The sequence below is a fragment of the Trachinotus anak genome, unplaced genomic scaffold (assembly GCF_046630095.1).
Source record: "Trachinotus anak isolate AG129_WGS33_773 ecotype Australia unplaced genomic scaffold, CSIRO_AGI_Tana_v1 ptg000032l, whole genome shotgun sequence".
NCBI lineage: Eukaryota > Metazoa > Chordata > Actinopteri > Carangiformes > Carangidae > Trachinotus > Trachinotus anak.
Genome location: NW_027273883.1, coordinates 1,924,138 through 1,944,099, shown reverse-complemented (window position 1 = coordinate 1,944,099; position 19,962 = coordinate 1,924,138). Strand labels below are relative to the sequence as shown.

The following is a 19,962-nucleotide window of genomic DNA, read 5'->3' as shown; positions in this document are numbered from 1 at the left end:
TTCCATGTGAAACCAGTAGTTCATGTTGTTTCTTTTATCCATGACCATTCCTCAACCTTAAACACATTTTTACTATTGTAACCATGACAACAAAGTTCCTCTAATCTTGAGAAAGTACTAATTTTAACCCAGACCATGATCTTTTCCTAAACCATAACACAAGTTATGTCCACAAGTTTAGCTGCATATATATTATTGTAGACATGGTAATGAAAGCACCAGTACAGGTGGTTAGCTCTATGTGTTTATCATTGTAACCATGACCACCAAGGTGCAGTACTTCTGCCACTGTAGATGCACTATTTGAGGAGACATTCCCATGAGTCGTATCAGAGGTTTGGAACAAATTACCTATATGGACGTTCAGGTTGGAGGACTTGTAACAGCTTTGTACAAGAATATGTGAATAAATTTACAGATTTTTTTTCCACATAAAAAACCTGCATGTAAAGTGAAAGTACTTTTTTCAGGTCTGAATAGTGTGTGCAGTCTCGTCCTCAGGCTGTACAGAGTGCCAATAAACTCCAATAGTAAGACAGGGTAGACTGTTTAGAGAGTGAGAAGCAACAACAAGGTGAAAAGACTGATGCTCATTAAGCTTACTGAGCTGCCTATTAATAACTAAAGGTCCTAGGGTTGAGCAATGTTGTTCATATTCAGATCATCCTATTGTCACCCTGTGAAATTTCCAATAATCTATTTGATAGATGTGATGATTAACAAAAGCATCAGCTATCAGCGATCGCCCTGATGATCGTTCACCGAGATCATCGTCCATCTGCATAGTCTGAGTCTGTCCACCTTCCACACAGGCTATGTGTCCAATTAATGTGTGGACTGTGCTGATAAAACTAAAAGACCACACTACACTGCATAATTTAGTGCTTTTATTAAGATATAAATATAGCAGTACATAGTTATAATATTACAGAACTCCTTGTCTTTTAGCTGCCCTCAGATAGAATTTGTCTTTAAAATAGAGACATACTTTGTCTCTGAAGAGAAAACAGGAGGGAAATCCATAGACCGCTGGCTCCTCATGGACACTAAACGGGGTGCAGAAAAGCCTGATCTCTGCTCCTGGACCCTGATGGAAACAAAAAAGAGTAGACTAAATTAAAAAGCAAGATTTTTTTAACTAGAAGCAGAATGCCTTGAATCCACGAACCAAACAGGAATATTTCCAAGTCCCTTCTTTCCTCAAAAACTGGGCTTCGACACAGACTTTTCTGAATCATGACTGTTCTCATCTTACCTCTGAGCTTCGAGCTCGCTGTCATGTTCCTCAGGTGGAGTGGTGTCTCCACCTTTATCCTCAGACTGACTCATGGCAGAATTTTCAACCTTTTCACAAACAAACCAAATATTCTGTGTTAACTGTCATCAACCTTGTCCATAAAATCCCCTTGAGATATAACAAAGTCATGTAAATTGATGACCAAAAATAGCAATTTTGCACATTAATTAAATTTACAACACAACAAAGTGTACAATGGTTTCTGAGGCCACTGTATATAATCAAATCAAATTAAACTACACCTTTAAACATGTTGTGGGGTCAAATATACAATATATAATCTATATAATAAGATTTTAAAAAAGAAAGTGGAAGTAAAACTGAAGTCCTTGTTGGCTTCTGAGCCAACACCTTCCTGAGTGAGGATGTGAGTGGCAGCAACAAGCACTTGAACATCCACACTCCCTCCTGCTTTATACACATCTGCACTGATATTCCTTTGGCTTTTGCTTCCATAAATCCTGATAGAATCATACAGACTGACTCACAGAGGACACATCACATTTATCCAAAAATCTTCTTTAAATCACTTCTATAAAGTAGCTCAATGCCAACACGCGAGGAACACAGAAAGAAATAAGCTCGTATATATTCCAAAAGATAAATTAAAATATTTTGAATGTCTTGTACAACTCGACAGCTGCTGTTAGGTTTAGAACATGACAACCTTTTAGGAGAGAACAATGAAACTCAGATGTCGGTTTGTGCGCAGCTGAACCTGAACCAGGCTGAACCGGGCTGAACCGGGCTGAACCAGGCTGAACCAGGCTGAACCGAGATGTTAAATGCGTTTTACATCCTGACAAACAGAGCAACAGTAACATCAGGCTGAATATGGAGGAAGCTTCCAGTATTCGGTATGAAACACGGTGTTACATGTTTGATTCGCACCTTTCCTCAGGCTTCCTCCGTGAGAGAGAAACTGAAAGTATTTTCCAGCTCGTTTGAGGAAATGGTGTCATTTCCCGTGAGTTCCTGAGGGTCGACGTCTTCACCACCTGTACAGTCTGAAATAAACTATGACCTCATTAGAGGAAGAGTCCAATTCTTACGGACTCATGAGGTGGGAATAAATAGCTTTCATATTTACTTCATATCATGTAAAGTAAAAGCAACAAGCTGATTGGGAACAGTCAGATCAGTAACTGTGACAGTCTGGTGCAGACACTTACATTCTGTCTACAGACCTCAGACCTCAGCCAGGCTGCTCCCAGACTGAATCCACTGTAAATCAGTTTCATTTAGCTTCTGCCCCTTTTTGCTTGACTGTGAGCAGAGTTATGTGTTTACTTCCCCTCATCATACCAATAACACTACTGACATTTTCTTGGCTGGAGTTTAATATTCTTACTACACAAACTGTTGCCCACTAATATTGATAAATCTATAATAAAAGTAAAAGAGAGAGAAAATTTACAAGACATTATGATATTGTCTTGCTGCCATTTTTCACAAATAACCTGTATTTTGATTGACACCCACCACATTTAATAAATGTCTTCTGTATGTATTGGTTTCCCCAGTCTCTGCTGCCAAATCTTGTAAATGTTGCCTGGTTGTGAACATAGTTATATTTGGCAAAAAAAAGTAAGTAGTATGTGTTAAGCTCCACCCACTAAATACCAGCCACCAATTTCCTTTTAATTTAATTTTGATTAAATTTTGTTTGTAAAAAACTTTGCTTCACAATTCAGGTATTGTTGGACCTGACTAAATGTTTTAGTTCCTCATCTAGCTTCTCATATCATGAGAGCTCTCAAATAAGTTGTCACGTGCATGATTAAACATTGCAGTAGGATCGAATCAAACAAATTTGTGCAGAAAACCATTAAAGGAAAATTGTGGGTTGGTTAGATTTTCTTAATTCAAGGGTAAACAGCTGTTTAAATTTTGTTTAACCTCATCAGATGAGAGGAGAGAAAATCTATTAAATTGCATTAAATTCATCGTATATTATATTCATGTGTTGTGTAAAAATCTTAAATTAAGTTGAGAAAAGTACAATATTCCTCCCCTCAACTGAACTGAATTGAATTGAACTGTAGTGGAGTAGAAGTGTGAAGTGGCATGAAACAGAAAGTAAGTACATACAAATAAGTACAAGTACATCAAATTTGTGCTAAAGTAAATGTACTTGGTTACACACAACAACAGATTTTTTCTGCTGCAAACATAAATAGGTCCCTTTACTTCAACTGACTCGTTTGCCTGTATCTGTGTCTCAGGATGATGATGACTGTTGGGGGGCCATCTGGGAGGAGAGATCTCCACATACTGTGTAACTGCACCAGCAGGAGACAGAACAAGGCAAACGCTCCAGCAAACTGCCTGGGAGCCATAGTGAGTCTGGACACTGAAGCAGTCTTCATGCCGTGCAAAAGTCAAAAGGTTTCGCACTTGACATCATAGTTTGTACAACTTGTAATTAATTAATAATGATATGATAATAGTCTTTATTTGTCGAACACTTTTTAAAACTCAGGGCAGCACGACTGATGCAGCAAGCGAGGAAACGTCAGGCCTTAAAAAGGCTTGGATGCCTTGGCCGTGACTGTGTAGAAGGCACCTATCAAAGTTAGCACCTTAGCTCCACAGCCAATGCTTTCTTGTTAAAGTAAAGAGATTACTTATGTGTTCCTGATTTTCACAGTACTTTATTCTGTCATTTTTCCATATGATCTCACATCTGATCCATACAGATCATGTTCATGTCTGAACAAATAATTGTGACATACTGTAGCAACAGATGAAAACTTCATAAAACAATCTGTCTACAAAATAGGGGTAAAAATGTTTTGACAGACTAACTAACACTAAGAAGATTAATATTAATATTCATTCTTTTCTATGAAAGGATGATGTAATTATTACAGTAATAAGATGAAATCAGTTTCATTTTCCCATCTTGGATAAACATTGTTTTCATTCAGAGACAAACGCAGGTGCATTCCTTCGTAACCAATCACTATCTGGTCCAGGTGACTCCTTTGTGTCATATCGAAAGTCAAGAAGAAGTATTTAAAGTAGCGGTACTGCAGGTAACAGTTGTTGTAAACACCAAGCCTAAGACGAACCAGTTTTAACTGAGGAGAGAGAAGCGACAGTCAAAGATTTTCATCCAAATCCTGCGAGACTTCTGGACTAAAGGTAATCTAACTTTGCGTTAACCAGTGATGAACTGATTTCTTGTAAAATGCTGATGTTGTGTAAGGTTGACAGGTCACAGGACGCTCCTACGTTATTCTCCAGCTATTCAGCGAAATAATATAATGTGATATATTTACTGTGGGTATTTGAAGCGAGGAGAGATAGATAAAAGACATGTATTTTATTATATCAGTGGTGTAATGGAAGACAATAGAATTTGAAACTGTGTTTTAGCTTCCGTGGGATAATCCAGTCTGGTATAGTGATCTTTGATCTAGACCTGGTCCAATGGATGTGGGAAAAAAGCAGTGAAATCTTCCTTTCATAAATAAAATAAAGTTTTTGCAGATGTGAATGTGGGTTTCAAGCTATGTTAAGGCTTCAACTACAACATCTAACAAACTTTCATAAGAGTCAGTCACTGTTGTAAGTTAAGTTTCCCTTTGACTAACAGTATGCAAGGCTTGTATGAATCTAATTAAAAATGATTTATGTCAACAGACATTATGATAGAAAACACTTTTCGTAGATAAAGCCCTAATTGTTAAAATAAGTCATTTTGCCCTAAATCACAAATTTCCCTCAGGGGCTTTACAATCTGGACTAATATTTCATGTAAAATTCAACATCGGCCCCTGAAAGTGTATTTTGGAAGTTTTCCAGACCTTGTGCCTAACAGGGCAACACCTAGTGGGCCAGAGCCTCTGTCTGGTGAGTCATGTTCGTCATGTGAGTGGCATGAGATGATGCAACTGATGAGATCATGGTTAGTCACCACATCGCAGTGCGTTAAAAATAGCACAGGATTAGTGCTCACTCTCCTGGTATGAGGTATTTCCACTGCAGCCTCCTCAGGGAGTACGGGTTATGTAGGTAAACGAATGCCTGACAGTTGTCAAGTATGTACCATCAAGATTCAGTTTACATTTAGTTTCAGTCCTGCCTGCATCATGTGATACTGCAGCCTTCTTTTTTAAAACATTATTATATTTTTCATCATTCATGTGCAGGGATTTTGGGACACTGGAAACAATCTGAAGGTCATGTGACACTCACTGGCTTTTACAAAAGGCTTGGGTATAAAATTATTTCATTATTTTATTATAAGCCCCAGGGGGACCATTTTTTAGGCACATACATCCAGTGAGCAACTTTCACTGAAATGAATGAGGCACAATCTTAGAACAGGGCATCATCTTTCTTATTACATCCCAGATTACCCAGGATGATTGTCTAGTTTAGTAAGATGATCCATTATCCAGTCAGAACACTTGATGTGGCAGCGCCATGTTGGAATATTGATTGTGTATGAGTAATATCTATGTTGCTGCTGTTTCAGGATGTTGTTGCATGCCCTTGTGATACACTTGGTGGTCTCAGATCTGGGCTTCCGTTTAAATGAAGTCCTCCTAGACATCCAGTGGGAACAGTGGAAGATCAGACATGAACAAGAATACGATGTATGTACATATGGTCTGTGGGTATTGTGGATAGATCATATTTAATAGACCTTTTGCTTGGCAGACATTTCTACATGTATGTATATATATTTTTTCCTCCATGACGCGTCTCTGGCACACACTCACAGAATGTGAATCTATTAGCACTGAGCAGATGAACTCTAAGGTACCATGTGGTACTGTAGCCCCATTGGGCCTGTCTCAGCCACTGCATAAAGGTGCTATATGTAAGTTTTTGCAATCGCTTCATAGCCAATGTTCGCATTAAAGGTTGTTTACTCACCAATGAAGAAGAAATGTTGCAGGTTCAGTGTCAAACTTCATTCCTTTACTCAACAGGAGCTGCAGGAAAACAACGCCAATGTTAGCTCTGGTTTGCTTCTTTTTCTGGTACTTCCTGTCTTTGCTGTTTCTCACTGGGAGCGGGTGGTGGTGGTTGTGTTGGGGATGCTGGTCTTTCATTCACTCACTCATGAACAAGGGGTCAGGATACACTCTCTTGGCAGCTCCTGCTTCATCTCCTGATGTTGGACTGAGGGCAGGTTGCAGTGACTCATTATCAGCTCTTGAGATACAAAGTCATATTACAACATGGGACGGGCTGGGGCTAGCTGGTTAGCATGCTAACTTCAGTAGATGTCTCTTCACCATAGTACATAGACATCTTTGACATAATGTCAACACTATGAGATCGTCACATTCTTTTTAGAATCAAAGTTTTAGTTTTTGAGTGTTTTAAAGTCAAATACTTACTCATATAGCACCTTGAAGAGACAGTCCTGGAGGCGTCCCATAAAAACTCTTAAGGAAGCAGCTTGCTGCATTTGCCAAAGCACATCACAATGAGGCAAAGACAACACTGCATTCAAAAACACACATGAACGTCCAAAATCTGTTGTTTAGATTGTGATAATTTGACTGAGCTACGTGGTCTCCCCTTTCATGCCAATAGAATAAACTGGTGTTGGAATATTTTAGGATGATGATGAAGAGCACTACCGGGAGGACATCTGGAAGAGGAACATGCATTTGATTGAAGTCCACAACCGAGAGGCAGAACAGGGCAAACACTCCTACACACTGGGGATGAACCACCTGGGAGACAGGGTCAGTCTGGACACTGACACAAACCTTTATGCTGAAGTTGGATTTGGCTTTGTACTGTATTGTATTTACTAAACGGGGAAAGTTTCACTGTCCTTACCTTAAAGGGTTATTTTGATTTTTATTTCAACTTGGTGTTGTTACCGTATATGTAGATATTATGGCTCCATGGGTCATGTCAATTTTTTGTTAGCCTCCATTAAGATGTGGGGAGTTGCGCAAAACAATGTGTACTGGGGCAACAAGCATGCGTGTCGTTCAGCTTTCCATATAAACATTTAAAACATTTCATCTGGAATCTCATATATAGATCCCCAGAAATTACAATTACAATGGCTGTTCCTAGTAGCTACATTCTTTAATTACTTTACACCAGAAACATTTTAAGTGAAAGAGAGTGTCATAACGTTTTGTGGAAATGAAGTTTTATATATAAATTGTTTTAGACAAAGGAAGAATTATGTCACTCCAGAGGTGAAACCACTGAGTATCTTTGGAAGGAGGCAACACAGGACATGGTGAGTGAACAGTGAGCTAGGCCTTCATACTCAAGTCTTGATTTAATTTTGTGGTGGTGGACCTCTCTTGAGATTGCTCTTATAAAGGGAGTCTCACTTGCTTGCAGTGTAATGCCTTAATCTCCAAAAACATGAAATGTAATGTAACATAATTCTGTCTCTTTGTCTCACTTCTCTCTGCAAAGGTTTACAATACAAATTGCTCATTGGAGGATCTGCCCGAATCTATTGATTACCGTGAGAAAGGCATGGTGACGTCAGTCAAAGACCAGGTCAGAGGGCAAAGGACAACGATAATCTAACACATGTCTGAGGACTCACATGTATGATAATCATGCATCACACTGTCCTATCCAAACCTCTGTGCCCCACACTTTACAGGGATCATGTGGATCCTGTTGGGCATTCAGTGCTGTAGGGGCTCTAGAGGGACAGTTGGCCAGGACGACGGGTCAGCTGCTGGACCTCAGTCCTCAGAACCTGGTGGACTGTGACCAAGAGAGTAAGGGCTGTGGTGGAGGAGACATGACCAGAGCCTTTGAGTATGTGCAGGAAAACGGAGGCATAAACTCTGAGAAGGACTACCCGTACGTGGGCTGGGTAAGCATCAGCATGAAACTAATATATACTTTACGCTGACCCAGTGGCAGAGCCAGATATGTTGTGTTTGGTGGCCACATACATAATTTATTGGCAACATAAACCTATGCGATAAACCAGGGCAACCCTGTCTCCTAAACATAGGGTTACCAATCTTATTTGCTGCCTGGATAAAGTTTAGAGGCAAAGTTTTGATTGGATGAACGCAACATTTATGTAGCGCACAGGAGTGTTATTTACTGGCAGGCAGAGAAACCAGGTAAATGGCAAAATCCAAAAACAGGCAGGTAGTCAAAAAATCATAACAGGTAAAACAGTATGGCATGGATAGGACAATAAACAAGCTTGCAGGGAATGAGTGTAAGTGGGCTGGTGTGGGCTAAATACTAAGAGCTGTTTAAAGAAATGCAAACAGGGGAGTAGGTGGACGGGGAAGAGTCAGGTGGCTCGAAGCAGGAAAGCTTGGGTTACTGAAACAGTATGTGTCTTTGGAAGAGTGACAGTAAATAGTTGTTGCCATGATGTTTTACACAGTTAACATTATTGTAATTGTCGGTCCTAAATATCTTGTTAAGCTCTGAAAACACAATAATAAAATGTAAAATTGTAATTTAGAGGCATCAGACCTCTCTTGTCTCCACAGGACCAGCACTGCTACTACCAACCATCAGCCATTGCAGCCCAGGTCAAAGGCTTTGAGACGATTCCTGAGGGGGACGAATGTGCCCTGGCTCAAGCTCTGTATGACGTGGGTCCTCTGTCTGTGACCATGGACACCAACAGTGAAAAGTTCTGGCTATACAAGAGTGGTCAGTACCCAGTTTTTTTCTTAAGGTTAAAATCTATAACTTTCCTAAATTAAAATGTCTAAACACAACTAGAACTGTGTTATACAGTATATGTTGTTGAGATGTGTTCTTACATTATCCCAAATGTTTCCATCAATTACCTGTCAATGGCGTCTTATTCCCTGTGTGCATGCCTTGGCGCTGTGGTTGTCTTCCAGAACCTCAAAACTGACTTTTTGTCCATTTTTAAGAGTCATTTTTAAGCCCAGCTCCTCCAAGACGTTCTCTCTCTGCTGAACTGTGTCGCTGATGATTTTTAAAATGAAACTGTTTTATTCCGTGTTTCTACTAATTTTAATTCAATGGTCCATTAGTTATGGACAAAAGGACAACTCTGTGGATAATTTGGCTGCTGGTAAAAACCTACTGAATGGCTGGTTCATAAGTTATCAGAAAAACAAAGGTTCGTGGCAGCAATATAATATATAACATAATATCTTAAACTGTACTGTAATCCTGTCCTGAAGGCAGGGCTTTCACTATGACTTTTTGCAAAGGTTGCTGAGGAGGCATTAAATCCCCTCATTTGACAAAAACAACATGAAACGCCATTAGAAAAATATCTGAAAAAAAAGACTTGACTTCAACATCGACTCTTATCCTGTTGGGACCTCAGGGTCATTTACACTTCCTCTTATGCATGTAGGTGTTTACTACAACCCAGAAAACAAGAAAAACCACCTCGATCATGCCATGCTGTTAGTGGGCTATGGAGAGACCGCCGAAGGGGAGAAATACTGGATCGTCAAGAACAGGTGAGAGACACACACCTGTATGAGTGATGTCAGGTAATGAGTAATGATGAGTTCTGTTTTTTTGTTTTTTTTTAAATGTGTTTATTAATTTTTCCTTTTTCAACACAAACAAGCAAACACAAAACTTCAATACAACAACGCTCAAGCAACAAACAGTGACTCAGTTACACACAAACAGTATCCATATTAATCAAGTGAGTAAAAAAAATAAATAAAATAAATAAATAAATAAAATAAATACTAAATAAATAAATAAATACATAAACAAGTAAATAAAAGGAGATCTCATTATTATGACCTTCCAGGGAATCCCTGCAACAGAATGGAAGATACATTGTCTTCTAAGTAATTCAAATAAGGTTCCCAAACTCAATAAAATTGGCTTGAGTTTGAATGTAATGCGCAGGTCAAGTATTCCAAAGGCACTAAATCAAACAGCACTTTGTGCCATCCCTTAACATTTGGTTCCTTATCACTAATCCACTGCAATAGAATATTCTTTCTAGCTGCGAATGTAAGAATACAGAACAGTCTTTGATTTGTTAACCTTACACCTTTAGCAGGTATGCCTAATATAAGACACAATGGGTCCATCCCCAGCTTTAGTCCCAGTATCTTTTCAATTTCTGTTAAGACATTAGACCAATATTTCTGCAGTTTATGGCATGACCAAAGACAATGAGTTAAAGTGCCAACTTCAGTTTTACATTTAAGACACAGTGGAGACAAACTAGGGTTGAACTTATGTCTGCGATTAGGGGATATATGCATTCTATGCAAAATCTTAAGCTGTACTGATTTAACATGATTACAAACTGAGATTGATTTAGCATAGGTCCATATATTTTCCCACTCAGCAGCGTTGATTGTGACAGACAGGTCTTTCTCCCACTTTCCTCTGAGCTCTTGTAAAGCCATGGATGGAACAGCGCACATAGCTCCATAAAGTAGACTAATAGTCAACTTCCTAACTGTTCCAAACAACACCTTCTCAAGTGGAGATATGTCAGGGTTACCAACTAAGGTCGTGCTGTGTACTATATAATGTCTTATCTGTAAATAACGAAAAAAGTCTGGGGAGATGAGTTCTGTTTTTAACCTGTGGCCTGATGATGATCAACACACTCTGGTTCTCTGACAGCTATGGAGCGAATTGGGGCGACAACGGTTACATCCGGATTGCACGTGACCGTGACAACCACTGTGGCATAGCCAGCGAGGCCAGCTACCCAATCATGTGAAAGGACAAATGAATGGACCAGAGACAAATAAGGGCTGATGAAGGGATCATTCCTGCACAACTGCAAACACGCATGCCGCCATACTTTTTACAAAAAGGGCAAATTTAAAAAATTTTTTTTTACTTGAGCATTTTAAAATCACTTTAGCAGAAGTGCACCACCTTGACTTTTTTATTTTAAACACACAAACCTTTATCTGAGTTTGATTCATAAAATCTGTTCAATGTTCTTTTCTGTGTAACATGGTGATATAAACAGGTATTTAAGGAAGCTGAATCTTTCCTGTCAGATCGTTTAAAACAGTTTCAGTTTCTGCCATCTGATTCCTTCTCACTTCAGCCTAAACAAACTCAAACTCTCTGTTCTACCCTCTGACATCTGTCTCTTAAACTCTAGGAGGAAAAAGTTGATGATGTTTTAACTTATTATCTATTAACATGTTTCTGTTTGGGTTTATTAACTTATTGTCCTTTATCTTTTGGTGTTTGTATTGTATTTATGTGCCCTGTGTTTTTCTGTTTTGACGTGTGCTCAGTGACGTGGGCCTTGTTAGAGGGATCTAAGTGTCCATGCCTCTCCTGTAATTTGAGCACTCCTGAGCAGACTGTGCAGGAGTCAAGATCGTTGTGCACAGATGTGTTTCAACATTGTGAATCTGCAATGTCAGTGATTTCAAAATAAATTACAATTAAAACCATTTCCTTATAAAATAAAATAAAACTAAAAGGGCATTCAAAAACACCAGACTTAAAAGAAAAAAATCCACATTTATACCAGGAACATATCCCTTCGTCCCTCCATCAAGTTCAAATCTATTCAGTTTTTTAATGTAATCCTGCTGATAAATAAAGAGACACAAAACCTCTTTGATGGAGGAAATAAAATAAACTGCATGAGACATTTTCTCTGAGGTGCCCATGTTTATTCAGTTCATACATGTTCACTCATATGTTTGCAGCACTTCAGGCTAACAAGGTTCCTCTTGAGGTAAAAGGATATAAATGTCAGGAGCTAATGATAAACCCTCCAGGGCACAGGTTCACAGGCACTCTAGTGGTTGGTGTTGGTACAGTCGGACAGTTACAATATTCCTGTTAGTTACAATATTCTTAACAAGTTCATATGAAAATGGAATGTGACAGTGACATTTTAATCTTGTTTACACAACAGAAATAAAAAAACATGGAGTTAAAATACACAGACATGACATGCTGTCAGTATGAGAGGACTTTAAAATGCTCATGTGTCCCTTCTGTTTGGTCTCAACTCCTCATATGCTCATGGTGACCTGGATGAACTACAGAGAGAGAGAGAGAGAGAGAGAGAGAGAGAGAGAGAGAGAGAGAGAGAGAGAGAGAGAGAGAGAGAGAGAGAGAGAGAGAGAGAGAGAGAGAGAGAGAGAGACAGAGAGACACAGAGAGAGACAGAGACAGAGACAGAAAGAGAGAGAGAGAGAGACAGAGAGACAGAGAGACAGAGAGAGAGAGAGAGAGAGAGAGAGAGGCCAAACAACATTTTTAAAGCTGCATTTAAATTTTTTTTTTTTTTGGTAGCAAAACAGGAAAAGAAAAAACATCTGATGTATTTATCACTTTGTAAAGTTGTGGTCAACAAACATTCACACATGAGGCAAACACAAAACAACACTGAGCTAAAAAAGACTGAGGTAAAACCTTTCACATCACAGTCCTCTGATGCCGTGTGTATGTAAAATACTGACGCTGCAGCCTGAAGAGACCCACCGCCAGAAATGGAGGAACATCAGTAAAGGTGTTTTTAGGTTTAGACTGTCAGTACAGAGGACATGCAGCTACTAACACCTGGAATAAAGGGAAATAACAACGAACATGTTCCAGCTCTGTGAGGTCACAGGAGAAAGAATCACATCCTCCTGCTGTTTCTGAGGTTTTCACATTTGAAACTGGCAGCGACGTTTGACTGATGCTGGTCATCAGCTGATCTGGATCATGTCATGTTATTGAAAACATATTTGTTTTTACACGAACTGCCACAGATCAGAGATCAGTCAACGCCTGCACACTTCATACTTTATATGCAGTATTTTGTCAGGAGGAACTGCAGTAGAGGAACTGTGCTTCACCCCTTCACTAAACTAACAGTCGTATTTAATTACTGCATCACTGACGTGTCACTGATGTTGTCAGGTTGTTCCCGGTCACACTCCAGCTGACGTACAGAGCAGAGCTGCCTTTTTATTCTGGCTTTTAATTCAATTTTATTTATTTTATTATTTTGTTTTTCTATTTATTTATATATTTTATTTACTCTATGTCCTTTTATTCTATGATTATTTTCTGGATTGGTTTCTTTATAAACTCTACTTTTATTTCTGGTTTAACATTTTATTATTTTATCTTTAATGTTTTATCTTTATTATTATTTGGTTTTTAATACCCTACCTTTTATTTCTAGTTTTACTGTGTTTTAGTATTTTATTATTTTATCTTTATCTTTGTTTTCCAGTCTTCAGCGTTTCCTCATTTCCTGTTACTGTTGTCTTCATTTATTTGTTTTCATTTATCACTTAGTCATTTATTGATCTGAGTGTAAATGTGTCTGTGTGAGTGAGTGAGTGAGTGAGTGAGTGAAAGGGTTTATTGCTTTTCTGTGAAGCACTTTGTGTTACCCTTTTTTTGCATGAAAAGTGCAACACAAATAAAGTCTCATTGATTTATTGCTTTAGAAAATGACAAACTTACATCATCGTACTGAAACATGGCGTTGCCAGACTGGCTCGTGTCTCTCCTTCTGAACTGGTCTGAAAAACACACACACACACACACACACACACACACACACACACACACACACACACACACACACACACAAAAACAACCTACTTGATTACCTTCGTAAATACTTTCATCGATTCATTGACTCTGACCATTAACATTTGTTCATTATCACAACACAGATGTTTGTCCTTGTGACGACAGTGTGGGGCTCTCAGGGTCTGATCTGTCACATCCTCATGAAACCGCCCACAGTCCTGAGCGGCGTTCTACCGCCATGTTTGGTCACAGCTGAGCTACAGGTGACCCGTCAGTATATCTGTCTGTATATGTGTATATCTGCTCCAGCTGTTAACGTGGTGATGGAGCTCACTCACCGGTCAGGCCGCGGAGTCTCACGCAGCAGCTCACAAACTCATCGAAGGGGATCCTGCCGCCGATGCTGTAGCGCTTCATGATGCAGTTCATGGCCTGAGGGCTCAGGTTGTAACCTGTAAGACACACATCAACATGTGTTTTCAGAAGCTGCAGTGTGTTGAGCCCTCAGGGCCACCGTAGGATCTTAGATAGACATCGTACAGAGCTGTTTCACAACTTTTATTCCTACTTTTACACTTTCATAAAATGAAAGTTCATGTGAATAAAGTTTTCAGAGAAAGAAGAGAGAAGCATATCTAACTACAATTGAATTCCATGTCTAACAGGTTGTTGTGTTAGTTTGCCCGTACCCATGGTGACAATGGCCTGCTGCAGCTCGTGGCCCTCCACCGTCCCGCTGTGGTCCTGGTCGAAGGAGGCGAAGGTGTTCTTCCATCCGCTCAGAGCCTGCCACAGCTCCTTGAACTCATTAAAGCCCATAGAGCAGGACATGTCCCTCTGAGACCGTCAGTCAAGGATCCCACACAGACGTCTCCTCTCACTGTTTACAAAGCTCCTCACTCAGACATGATCACTTGATGCTGACGCTGCTGTCAGGACAAAAGTCTCACTCTCTCAATTCTCACTGAAAAGGTTTAGGAAGGCGAAAACAATGAGACACGTGTGAACCTCGTCCACAAAAACAAAGAAGTGTTTTCTCTGTCTGATGAGCGAGAACTCGCCTCCACAGAGCCCTGACCTCAGTTCACCCTTGGGCTGAACTGGAACACAGACTGTGAGCCAGAACTGATCCCCAACATCACTGCTGGACCTCACTCATATCTTAATGGGACAAAATCGCAGCTGCAGCAGATTCATGTCCATGACTTCAGAATAAGACCTGCTCTAGTCTGTACTGACTGACAGTATCTCACAAATTTCACTCATGAAGTTCCTGAACTTTTCAGTCATTAACGTCCATTATCTCAGCAAACCTGCTGAACCAGTGTGTTGACTGGCTGAAGGGTGAAGGATACATCCAGCATGTTGATCATCAGTCTGCAGGTCTCCAGGCTGAAGGCTGCGAGAGGAAAACACAGACTGTCAGCACATCCACGCTCACGTGCACAAATCTTACAGTTCACATATAGATTCTCTCTGTATCAAGGCTCAGCAACATATTTATTTGTTCAGGAGACAGATACAGTACAGAGTCCAGCTGAGAGCTCAGAGACTGTGGGTCAAAGCGTGTGGAGAATAAGGATGAGTTCGACTCTGGCTTGTTGCCTGACATCAACTTTTCCTTTTTAGATTTAGAAAAAAAAAACTGAGCTGGAGAGTTAGTGAATTACTAACCAAGCTGATTAATTTAGCAGCTATTAGGCTCGTGTAATATCCACAATTTAATATCTTTTTACAGGCCAGCCCAAATATCTTGATCTATGAAATTATTGTGAGGTGTGAGGGTGGGTGTGGGGGTGGGGGGTTAAAGTATAATTATATTATTGTATTTTATGTTTCAAGGATGAGTGATAAAAAAATGTGATATTATAAAAACCATTGCATGGCAGGAAATATAAGGATATTTGTTATTATTTACACCTTTAGTTGCAAGCAAATGATGAAAACACATTTTACATGTCGAAGTTTCTCTTTACAAATAGAAGTAAACAGATTTCTGATTTTTTTCTGCAGCCACAATGTTATGCAACAACAGAGAAAGCTGAAGACACACGAAACATCCTGTTCCATTCAACCCAGAGTGTTTGATTTCATGTCACCTCAACCGCTCTTTCCCCACGTTTCCTGTCAACCTCAACCGTCAAAATAAGAGACACTTTACACACACGACTTCTTCTCAAGTGTCAGTGTTTGAAACTGTTTTTTGGCATTTTCTACCTCTACACATGAATCTGATCCAGCAGCAAAACAAACTCCTGAAATCCACCAAAGAAATGAAGGATTTTCACCACATCCTCTTTTTATGTGAAATAAAATGAAAGTGAAGGAGAGACTGTCCACACGCTGACGTTTCCATGAAACAAAAACACCCACATTAGTTAACATTTCTACAGTTTCTGCAAAAAACGTTTTTCTGGAAGAGGAAAAAAATGTGCACAACAGAGAGATTTAACATGAGTGGGAAGAAATCAGCACATAATGAACTTTCATATTTACTTTTTCTAGGAAGGGTTTTAATTTTACTTCCTGATTTTAAACCATGAGGCGACAGAGTGTTTAAGGTTTTTATGGAGATGCAGTTTCTTCAGGACACCACCACAGGGAGGCTGGATTTCTCTGTGCCCATATAACTCAGGCTTCTCTGTGTGTTTTCATGTGCATAATTAATGGTTTAGGGATAATGGGTGTTATAGCCTGGAAAAGTGGCTTCATACAACAGCATTAGTGCTGGTGTTCTTACGCTGGTATGAGCCGGAGATGCCGGACTGTGTGAGGCAGCGCTGCAGCTCGTCCGCTGAGATCTGTCCATCCTGTCAGAGATCAGAGAAACACAACGTCAGCTGCTGCACGAAAGGTTCAGAGAAGCATCAGTAACCGCTGTCGACTGGTGCTGCTGTTCACAGATCAGCAGGCTCAGTAACACAAAGGTGAACGGGGGGTGGGGGGGGGGCAACGTGCAGAGCTGGGAAATCGCTGCTCAGGGCACTGACGCCTATGTGATATGCACCCGAACCACTGCCCCCCCCCCCCCAAACTGTTTCCTGAAGGTGTGTGCAGGTGGCTTACCTGTCCTGCCACAGCTGAAAAATATCCGTAGAGAGGATCCTGCTGCAGAGAGAGACAGAGAAGACACAGGAAGGATTTAGTGTCATTTATTCTGTTTCTTAATATTACTCTATTATTTCTTTTTCTTATTCTCTACTTGTTACTGAGATCCGGTTTATGGCCCAAGTGAAAACTATTGATGATCTGTATAAAATCTGTATAAAAAACGGTTCAAAAATGATTTAAGTGGTCAATCGACTTCTAATTAACTGTCAATCAGCTAATTCTGTTTCACTCAAATATGAAATATAGGTTTCACAGCTTGAAGCTCAGTTTAATTATTCATCAGTCAGACTGTCAAATTAAATCAAACGTTGTCTCATTTCACAACATGTAGCTGCGCAGCTGAATTACTTCATTTAAAGAAGCTGCATTTATCAGATATATCAGACAGGACCAGAATCAATCGTGACTTCAGGCTCTCACGTGATTACAGCTGGTGAGGACATGCAACTCTCACATTACTCATCAATAAATGATTTAACCGTGTTCAGTTCTACAGTGTAACAGTGTTTTTCTTGCACATCTACTTTGCCTCCGTGAGTCAAGGCAGAAAGAAGAAACCTTCCTGCAAACCGTCTCATCACGTCAGTTAAAGTCCATTAAATGATGAGGAAGCTTTGATGTCTTTTCATTATCACGTATGAAAATCTTAAGAATGTTAACAAAGTGGAGGCCAGTGCAGGGCGGCAGCAGCTGGTGCGTCTCGGCCTGATGTCGTTGCATTTGAGTCAAAACTCCCAGTCTCTCATTCATGATCACTGCCAGCTGCCTGCACGCCGCGTCCGTCTGTGCTGAACTGAGCACAGAAAAGACCTGAAGTGATCGAGATGACTTTCTGGTGTGTGTGTGTGTGTGTGTGTAAGTATTAGGCCTTGTAAAGAAGAAGCCCCACCCGTCCTCACCCCAAACTTATAGTGCCACCATAAAACACAAACAATGTCTCATCAGTTTGCTGTGTGTTGCTTTCATGCTAAAAATTGCACAAGACATCTGGTTCCAAGTTACAAAAGATTTCTTCAGACAAACAGTCAGAGTTTAAAGTCCACTGAAAAACCTAATCAAGTTTCCTGGAGAACACGATTCTGCTGCAAACCAGGAAAACAACATCTGCACCAACTTCTTTTTAAGCTCATCCAGTGCTTGTTTTAATGCAAACTCTTATTCTGAAAAGTAAAGGAAGTGCAACAAAGGTGCATAGTAGTGCTGGGAAATAATTATCTAACAGCTTCAGTTACTTTGATGATTCAGATTTACAGCGAATACCTATGACCTGCGGGGGGGGGGGGGGGGGCAAAATCCAGTCCCAGTTTAAGAAGATTATCTGTTTATTTATCACTGAGACAAATAAAGTGAGAATCCTCCAAACTTACTGAGTCTCAGACCCCCCCCCCCCCCCCCAGTCTAACAGCACAATATAAAACAACATCATAACCGTTTAACAGGTGAGTTTCAGCCAGCACACCTGAGGCTGGTTCGTTTCTACAGGAGCTAAACGCTTCAATCATCCCGACCAGCTTCCGTCCGGACAGGCTGGACGGGAGCCTCCGGGCGGCGGGCGGCGGGTCGGCCTCCAGCCGCTGTTCCATCCCGCTCTAACGGGCACTCACCGCTCCTGGGACTCCGCCGGGGCCGGCACCGTATCCTGGATAGGCCATTTTCACACTAATGCACGAAATTTGCGACCGCGATTCTCCCTGCGTCAACTCCGAGGGTGTGTCTGCGCCGAGAGGCGAGAGAGCCGAGGCTGAGAGGGGCTGAGGGGGTCCTGGAGCTCCGGGGCGGGCTCAGGCGGCTCCAGCTCCAGGTAGACCAGGGGCAGGTGAGCAGCACACCGCCCGGAGAATCCCTTTTTGGTTTTTTGGTTTTTTTCAGGACGGCTGCTAATTATTAGTGAGTGACCACATGACCTGTAATCGACCAATAGGATCAAAGCTCTGGCTGCTGGATACAAAATAAAAGCTTCCTGTCACTAGAGGGACACAGCGCAGGCCTCCGCTGCGGCCGAGGCGGGTCAGTACACACCAGACTTCAGAGGAAAAAAATCTAATTCATAGCAGATGATCTGAATCTACCCCAAAATTTAAAGGGTCCTTCCCGGTTTCCCACCCCAAGCCCCCACCAAGTTCGGTGTAAATCGGTTGAGGGATTTTTGTGTAATCTTGCTGACAAAAGAAACCAGACATATAACTATATCCTTGCCAGAGGTGATAACTGAGCAGACCCTCAGATGACAGTTTTACAGGTGCACTAAGATGAAACTAGTACCCTGATAAAAATATCCTGCAGTAATTCCTCCTTCACGTTTTACTTGAAACTGTCATGGAGAGGTAATGATTAATGTAGTGGTTCTGTTGAGCTGTATTATACAGAGAGGTTTGTCTGTTATTTAGCTTACCCTCACTGATCTAAATAAAAACTACCTAAACTGGCAGCTGAATTTAACCTCCACTGTTCTTACATAATTGAGATACACGCATTAAAAATGAAATTAGGTACATAATAACATAATTAAGAATAATAATAGAAATAAATTCAGGGAAATCAAGTAGACTTGACTGAATAAAAGCTGACATGACTGATGATGCACAGTTATTACACACTTCAGTTTTATTCATAAAGCATAGGCCAACTAAAATTGTGTTCTGGCGTGTACAGTGTAATAAATGCAAACTGTCAAAACACAATGTGCAGTACAAACTACACAATGATAAACAATGCAAATTTAAACATAGCCTCACCATAAAATGTAAATCTGATGGAACTGATTCACAGATTTTAAACACACAAGTTATTATGACTTTTGATGCTCTCACAAGTATGTTCACATTATTTCAGAGGACAGTTGATTAAGAAAATGCCTATTCCATGTTATGAGAAACAGAAAATGCAGACGATCCCTTGTTTCCTAGTATGACAGTTACCATAGAGTAAATGATTTTTAATGTGTTTTTCTTTCCTTGCAGTCTGCAGAGAGAGTGTACTGTTTTTCTACACTAGAGCTAAATAAATGAAAGTGAGTCTTAGAAGTGAGCACACCAAACTTGTAAATCTAAAACACTCCAGCTTGCTCTGAACAATACAGGGTGGCGTAA

The 19,962-nt window shown here is 40.3% G+C and overlaps 2 protein-coding genes across 3 annotated transcripts; one reads left to right on the top strand and one right to left on the bottom strand.

The window, feature by feature from the left end:
* The first annotated feature begins 4,304 nt into the window (after positions 1-4,304).
* LOC139613085 (cathepsin K-like) lies at positions 4,305-11,270 on the top strand. Its single transcript, XM_071469431.1, has 9 exons — positions 4,305-4,444; positions 5,784-5,904; positions 6,883-7,011; positions 7,455-7,526; positions 7,712-7,798; positions 7,908-8,126; positions 8,770-8,935; positions 9,621-9,729; positions 10,871-11,270. The coding sequence occupies exons 2-9, from the start codon at positions 5,785-5,787 to the stop codon at positions 10,968-10,970; spliced, it is 1,002 nt and encodes a 333-aa protein (XP_071325532.1). The 5' UTR covers positions 4,305-4,444; position 5,784; the 3' UTR covers positions 10,971-11,270.
* A 600-nt stretch (positions 11,271-11,870) lies between these two features.
* Positions 11,871-18,793, bottom strand: LOC139613088 (sorcin-like). Of its 2 annotated transcripts, none has more exons than XM_071469437.1 (8): positions 18,478-18,793; positions 16,829-16,867; positions 16,503-16,572; positions 15,118-15,161; positions 14,452-14,599; positions 14,101-14,214; positions 13,691-13,749; positions 11,871-12,267 (listed from the first exon to the last, which is right to left on the bottom strand). In XM_071469437.1, the coding sequence occupies exons 1-8, from the start codon at positions 18,523-18,525 to the stop codon at positions 12,241-12,243; spliced, it is 549 nt and encodes a 182-aa protein (XP_071325538.1). In that variant the 5' UTR covers positions 18,526-18,793; the 3' UTR covers positions 11,871-12,240. The 2 variants fall into 2 exon arrangements, with proteins under 2 accessions (XP_071325538.1, XP_071325537.1); XM_071469436.1 differs by having other exon boundaries at positions 16,829-16,870; positions 18,478-18,791.
* Between the last annotated feature and the right edge of the window lie 1,169 nt (positions 18,794-19,962).

Coding starts and splice junctions, on each gene's coding strand:
- LOC139613085 (XM_071469431.1), top strand. CDS start 5,785: ATGTTGTTGCATGCCCTTGTGATACACTTGGTGGTCTCAGATCTGGGC. Junction 7,012..7,454: donor TGAACCACCTGGGAGACAGG/GTCAGTCTGGAC, acceptor AAATTGTTTTAG/ACAAAGGAAGAATTATGTCA. Junction 8,936..9,620: donor GTTCTGGCTATACAAGAGTG/GTCAGTACCCAG, acceptor TTATGCATGTAG/GTGTTTACTACAACCCAGAA.
- LOC139613088 (XM_071469436.1), bottom strand. CDS start 18,525: ATGGCCTATCCAGGATACGGTGCCGGCCCCGGCGGAGTCCCAGGAGCG. Junction 16,871..18,477: donor CCGGCGGAGTCCCAGGAGCG/GTGAGTGCCCGT, acceptor CTCTCTCTGCAG/CAGGATCCTCTCTACGGATA. Junction 15,162..16,502: donor CATCTCCGGCTCATACCAGC/GTAAGAACACCA, acceptor TTCCTCTCGCAG/CCTTCAGCCTGGAGACCTGC.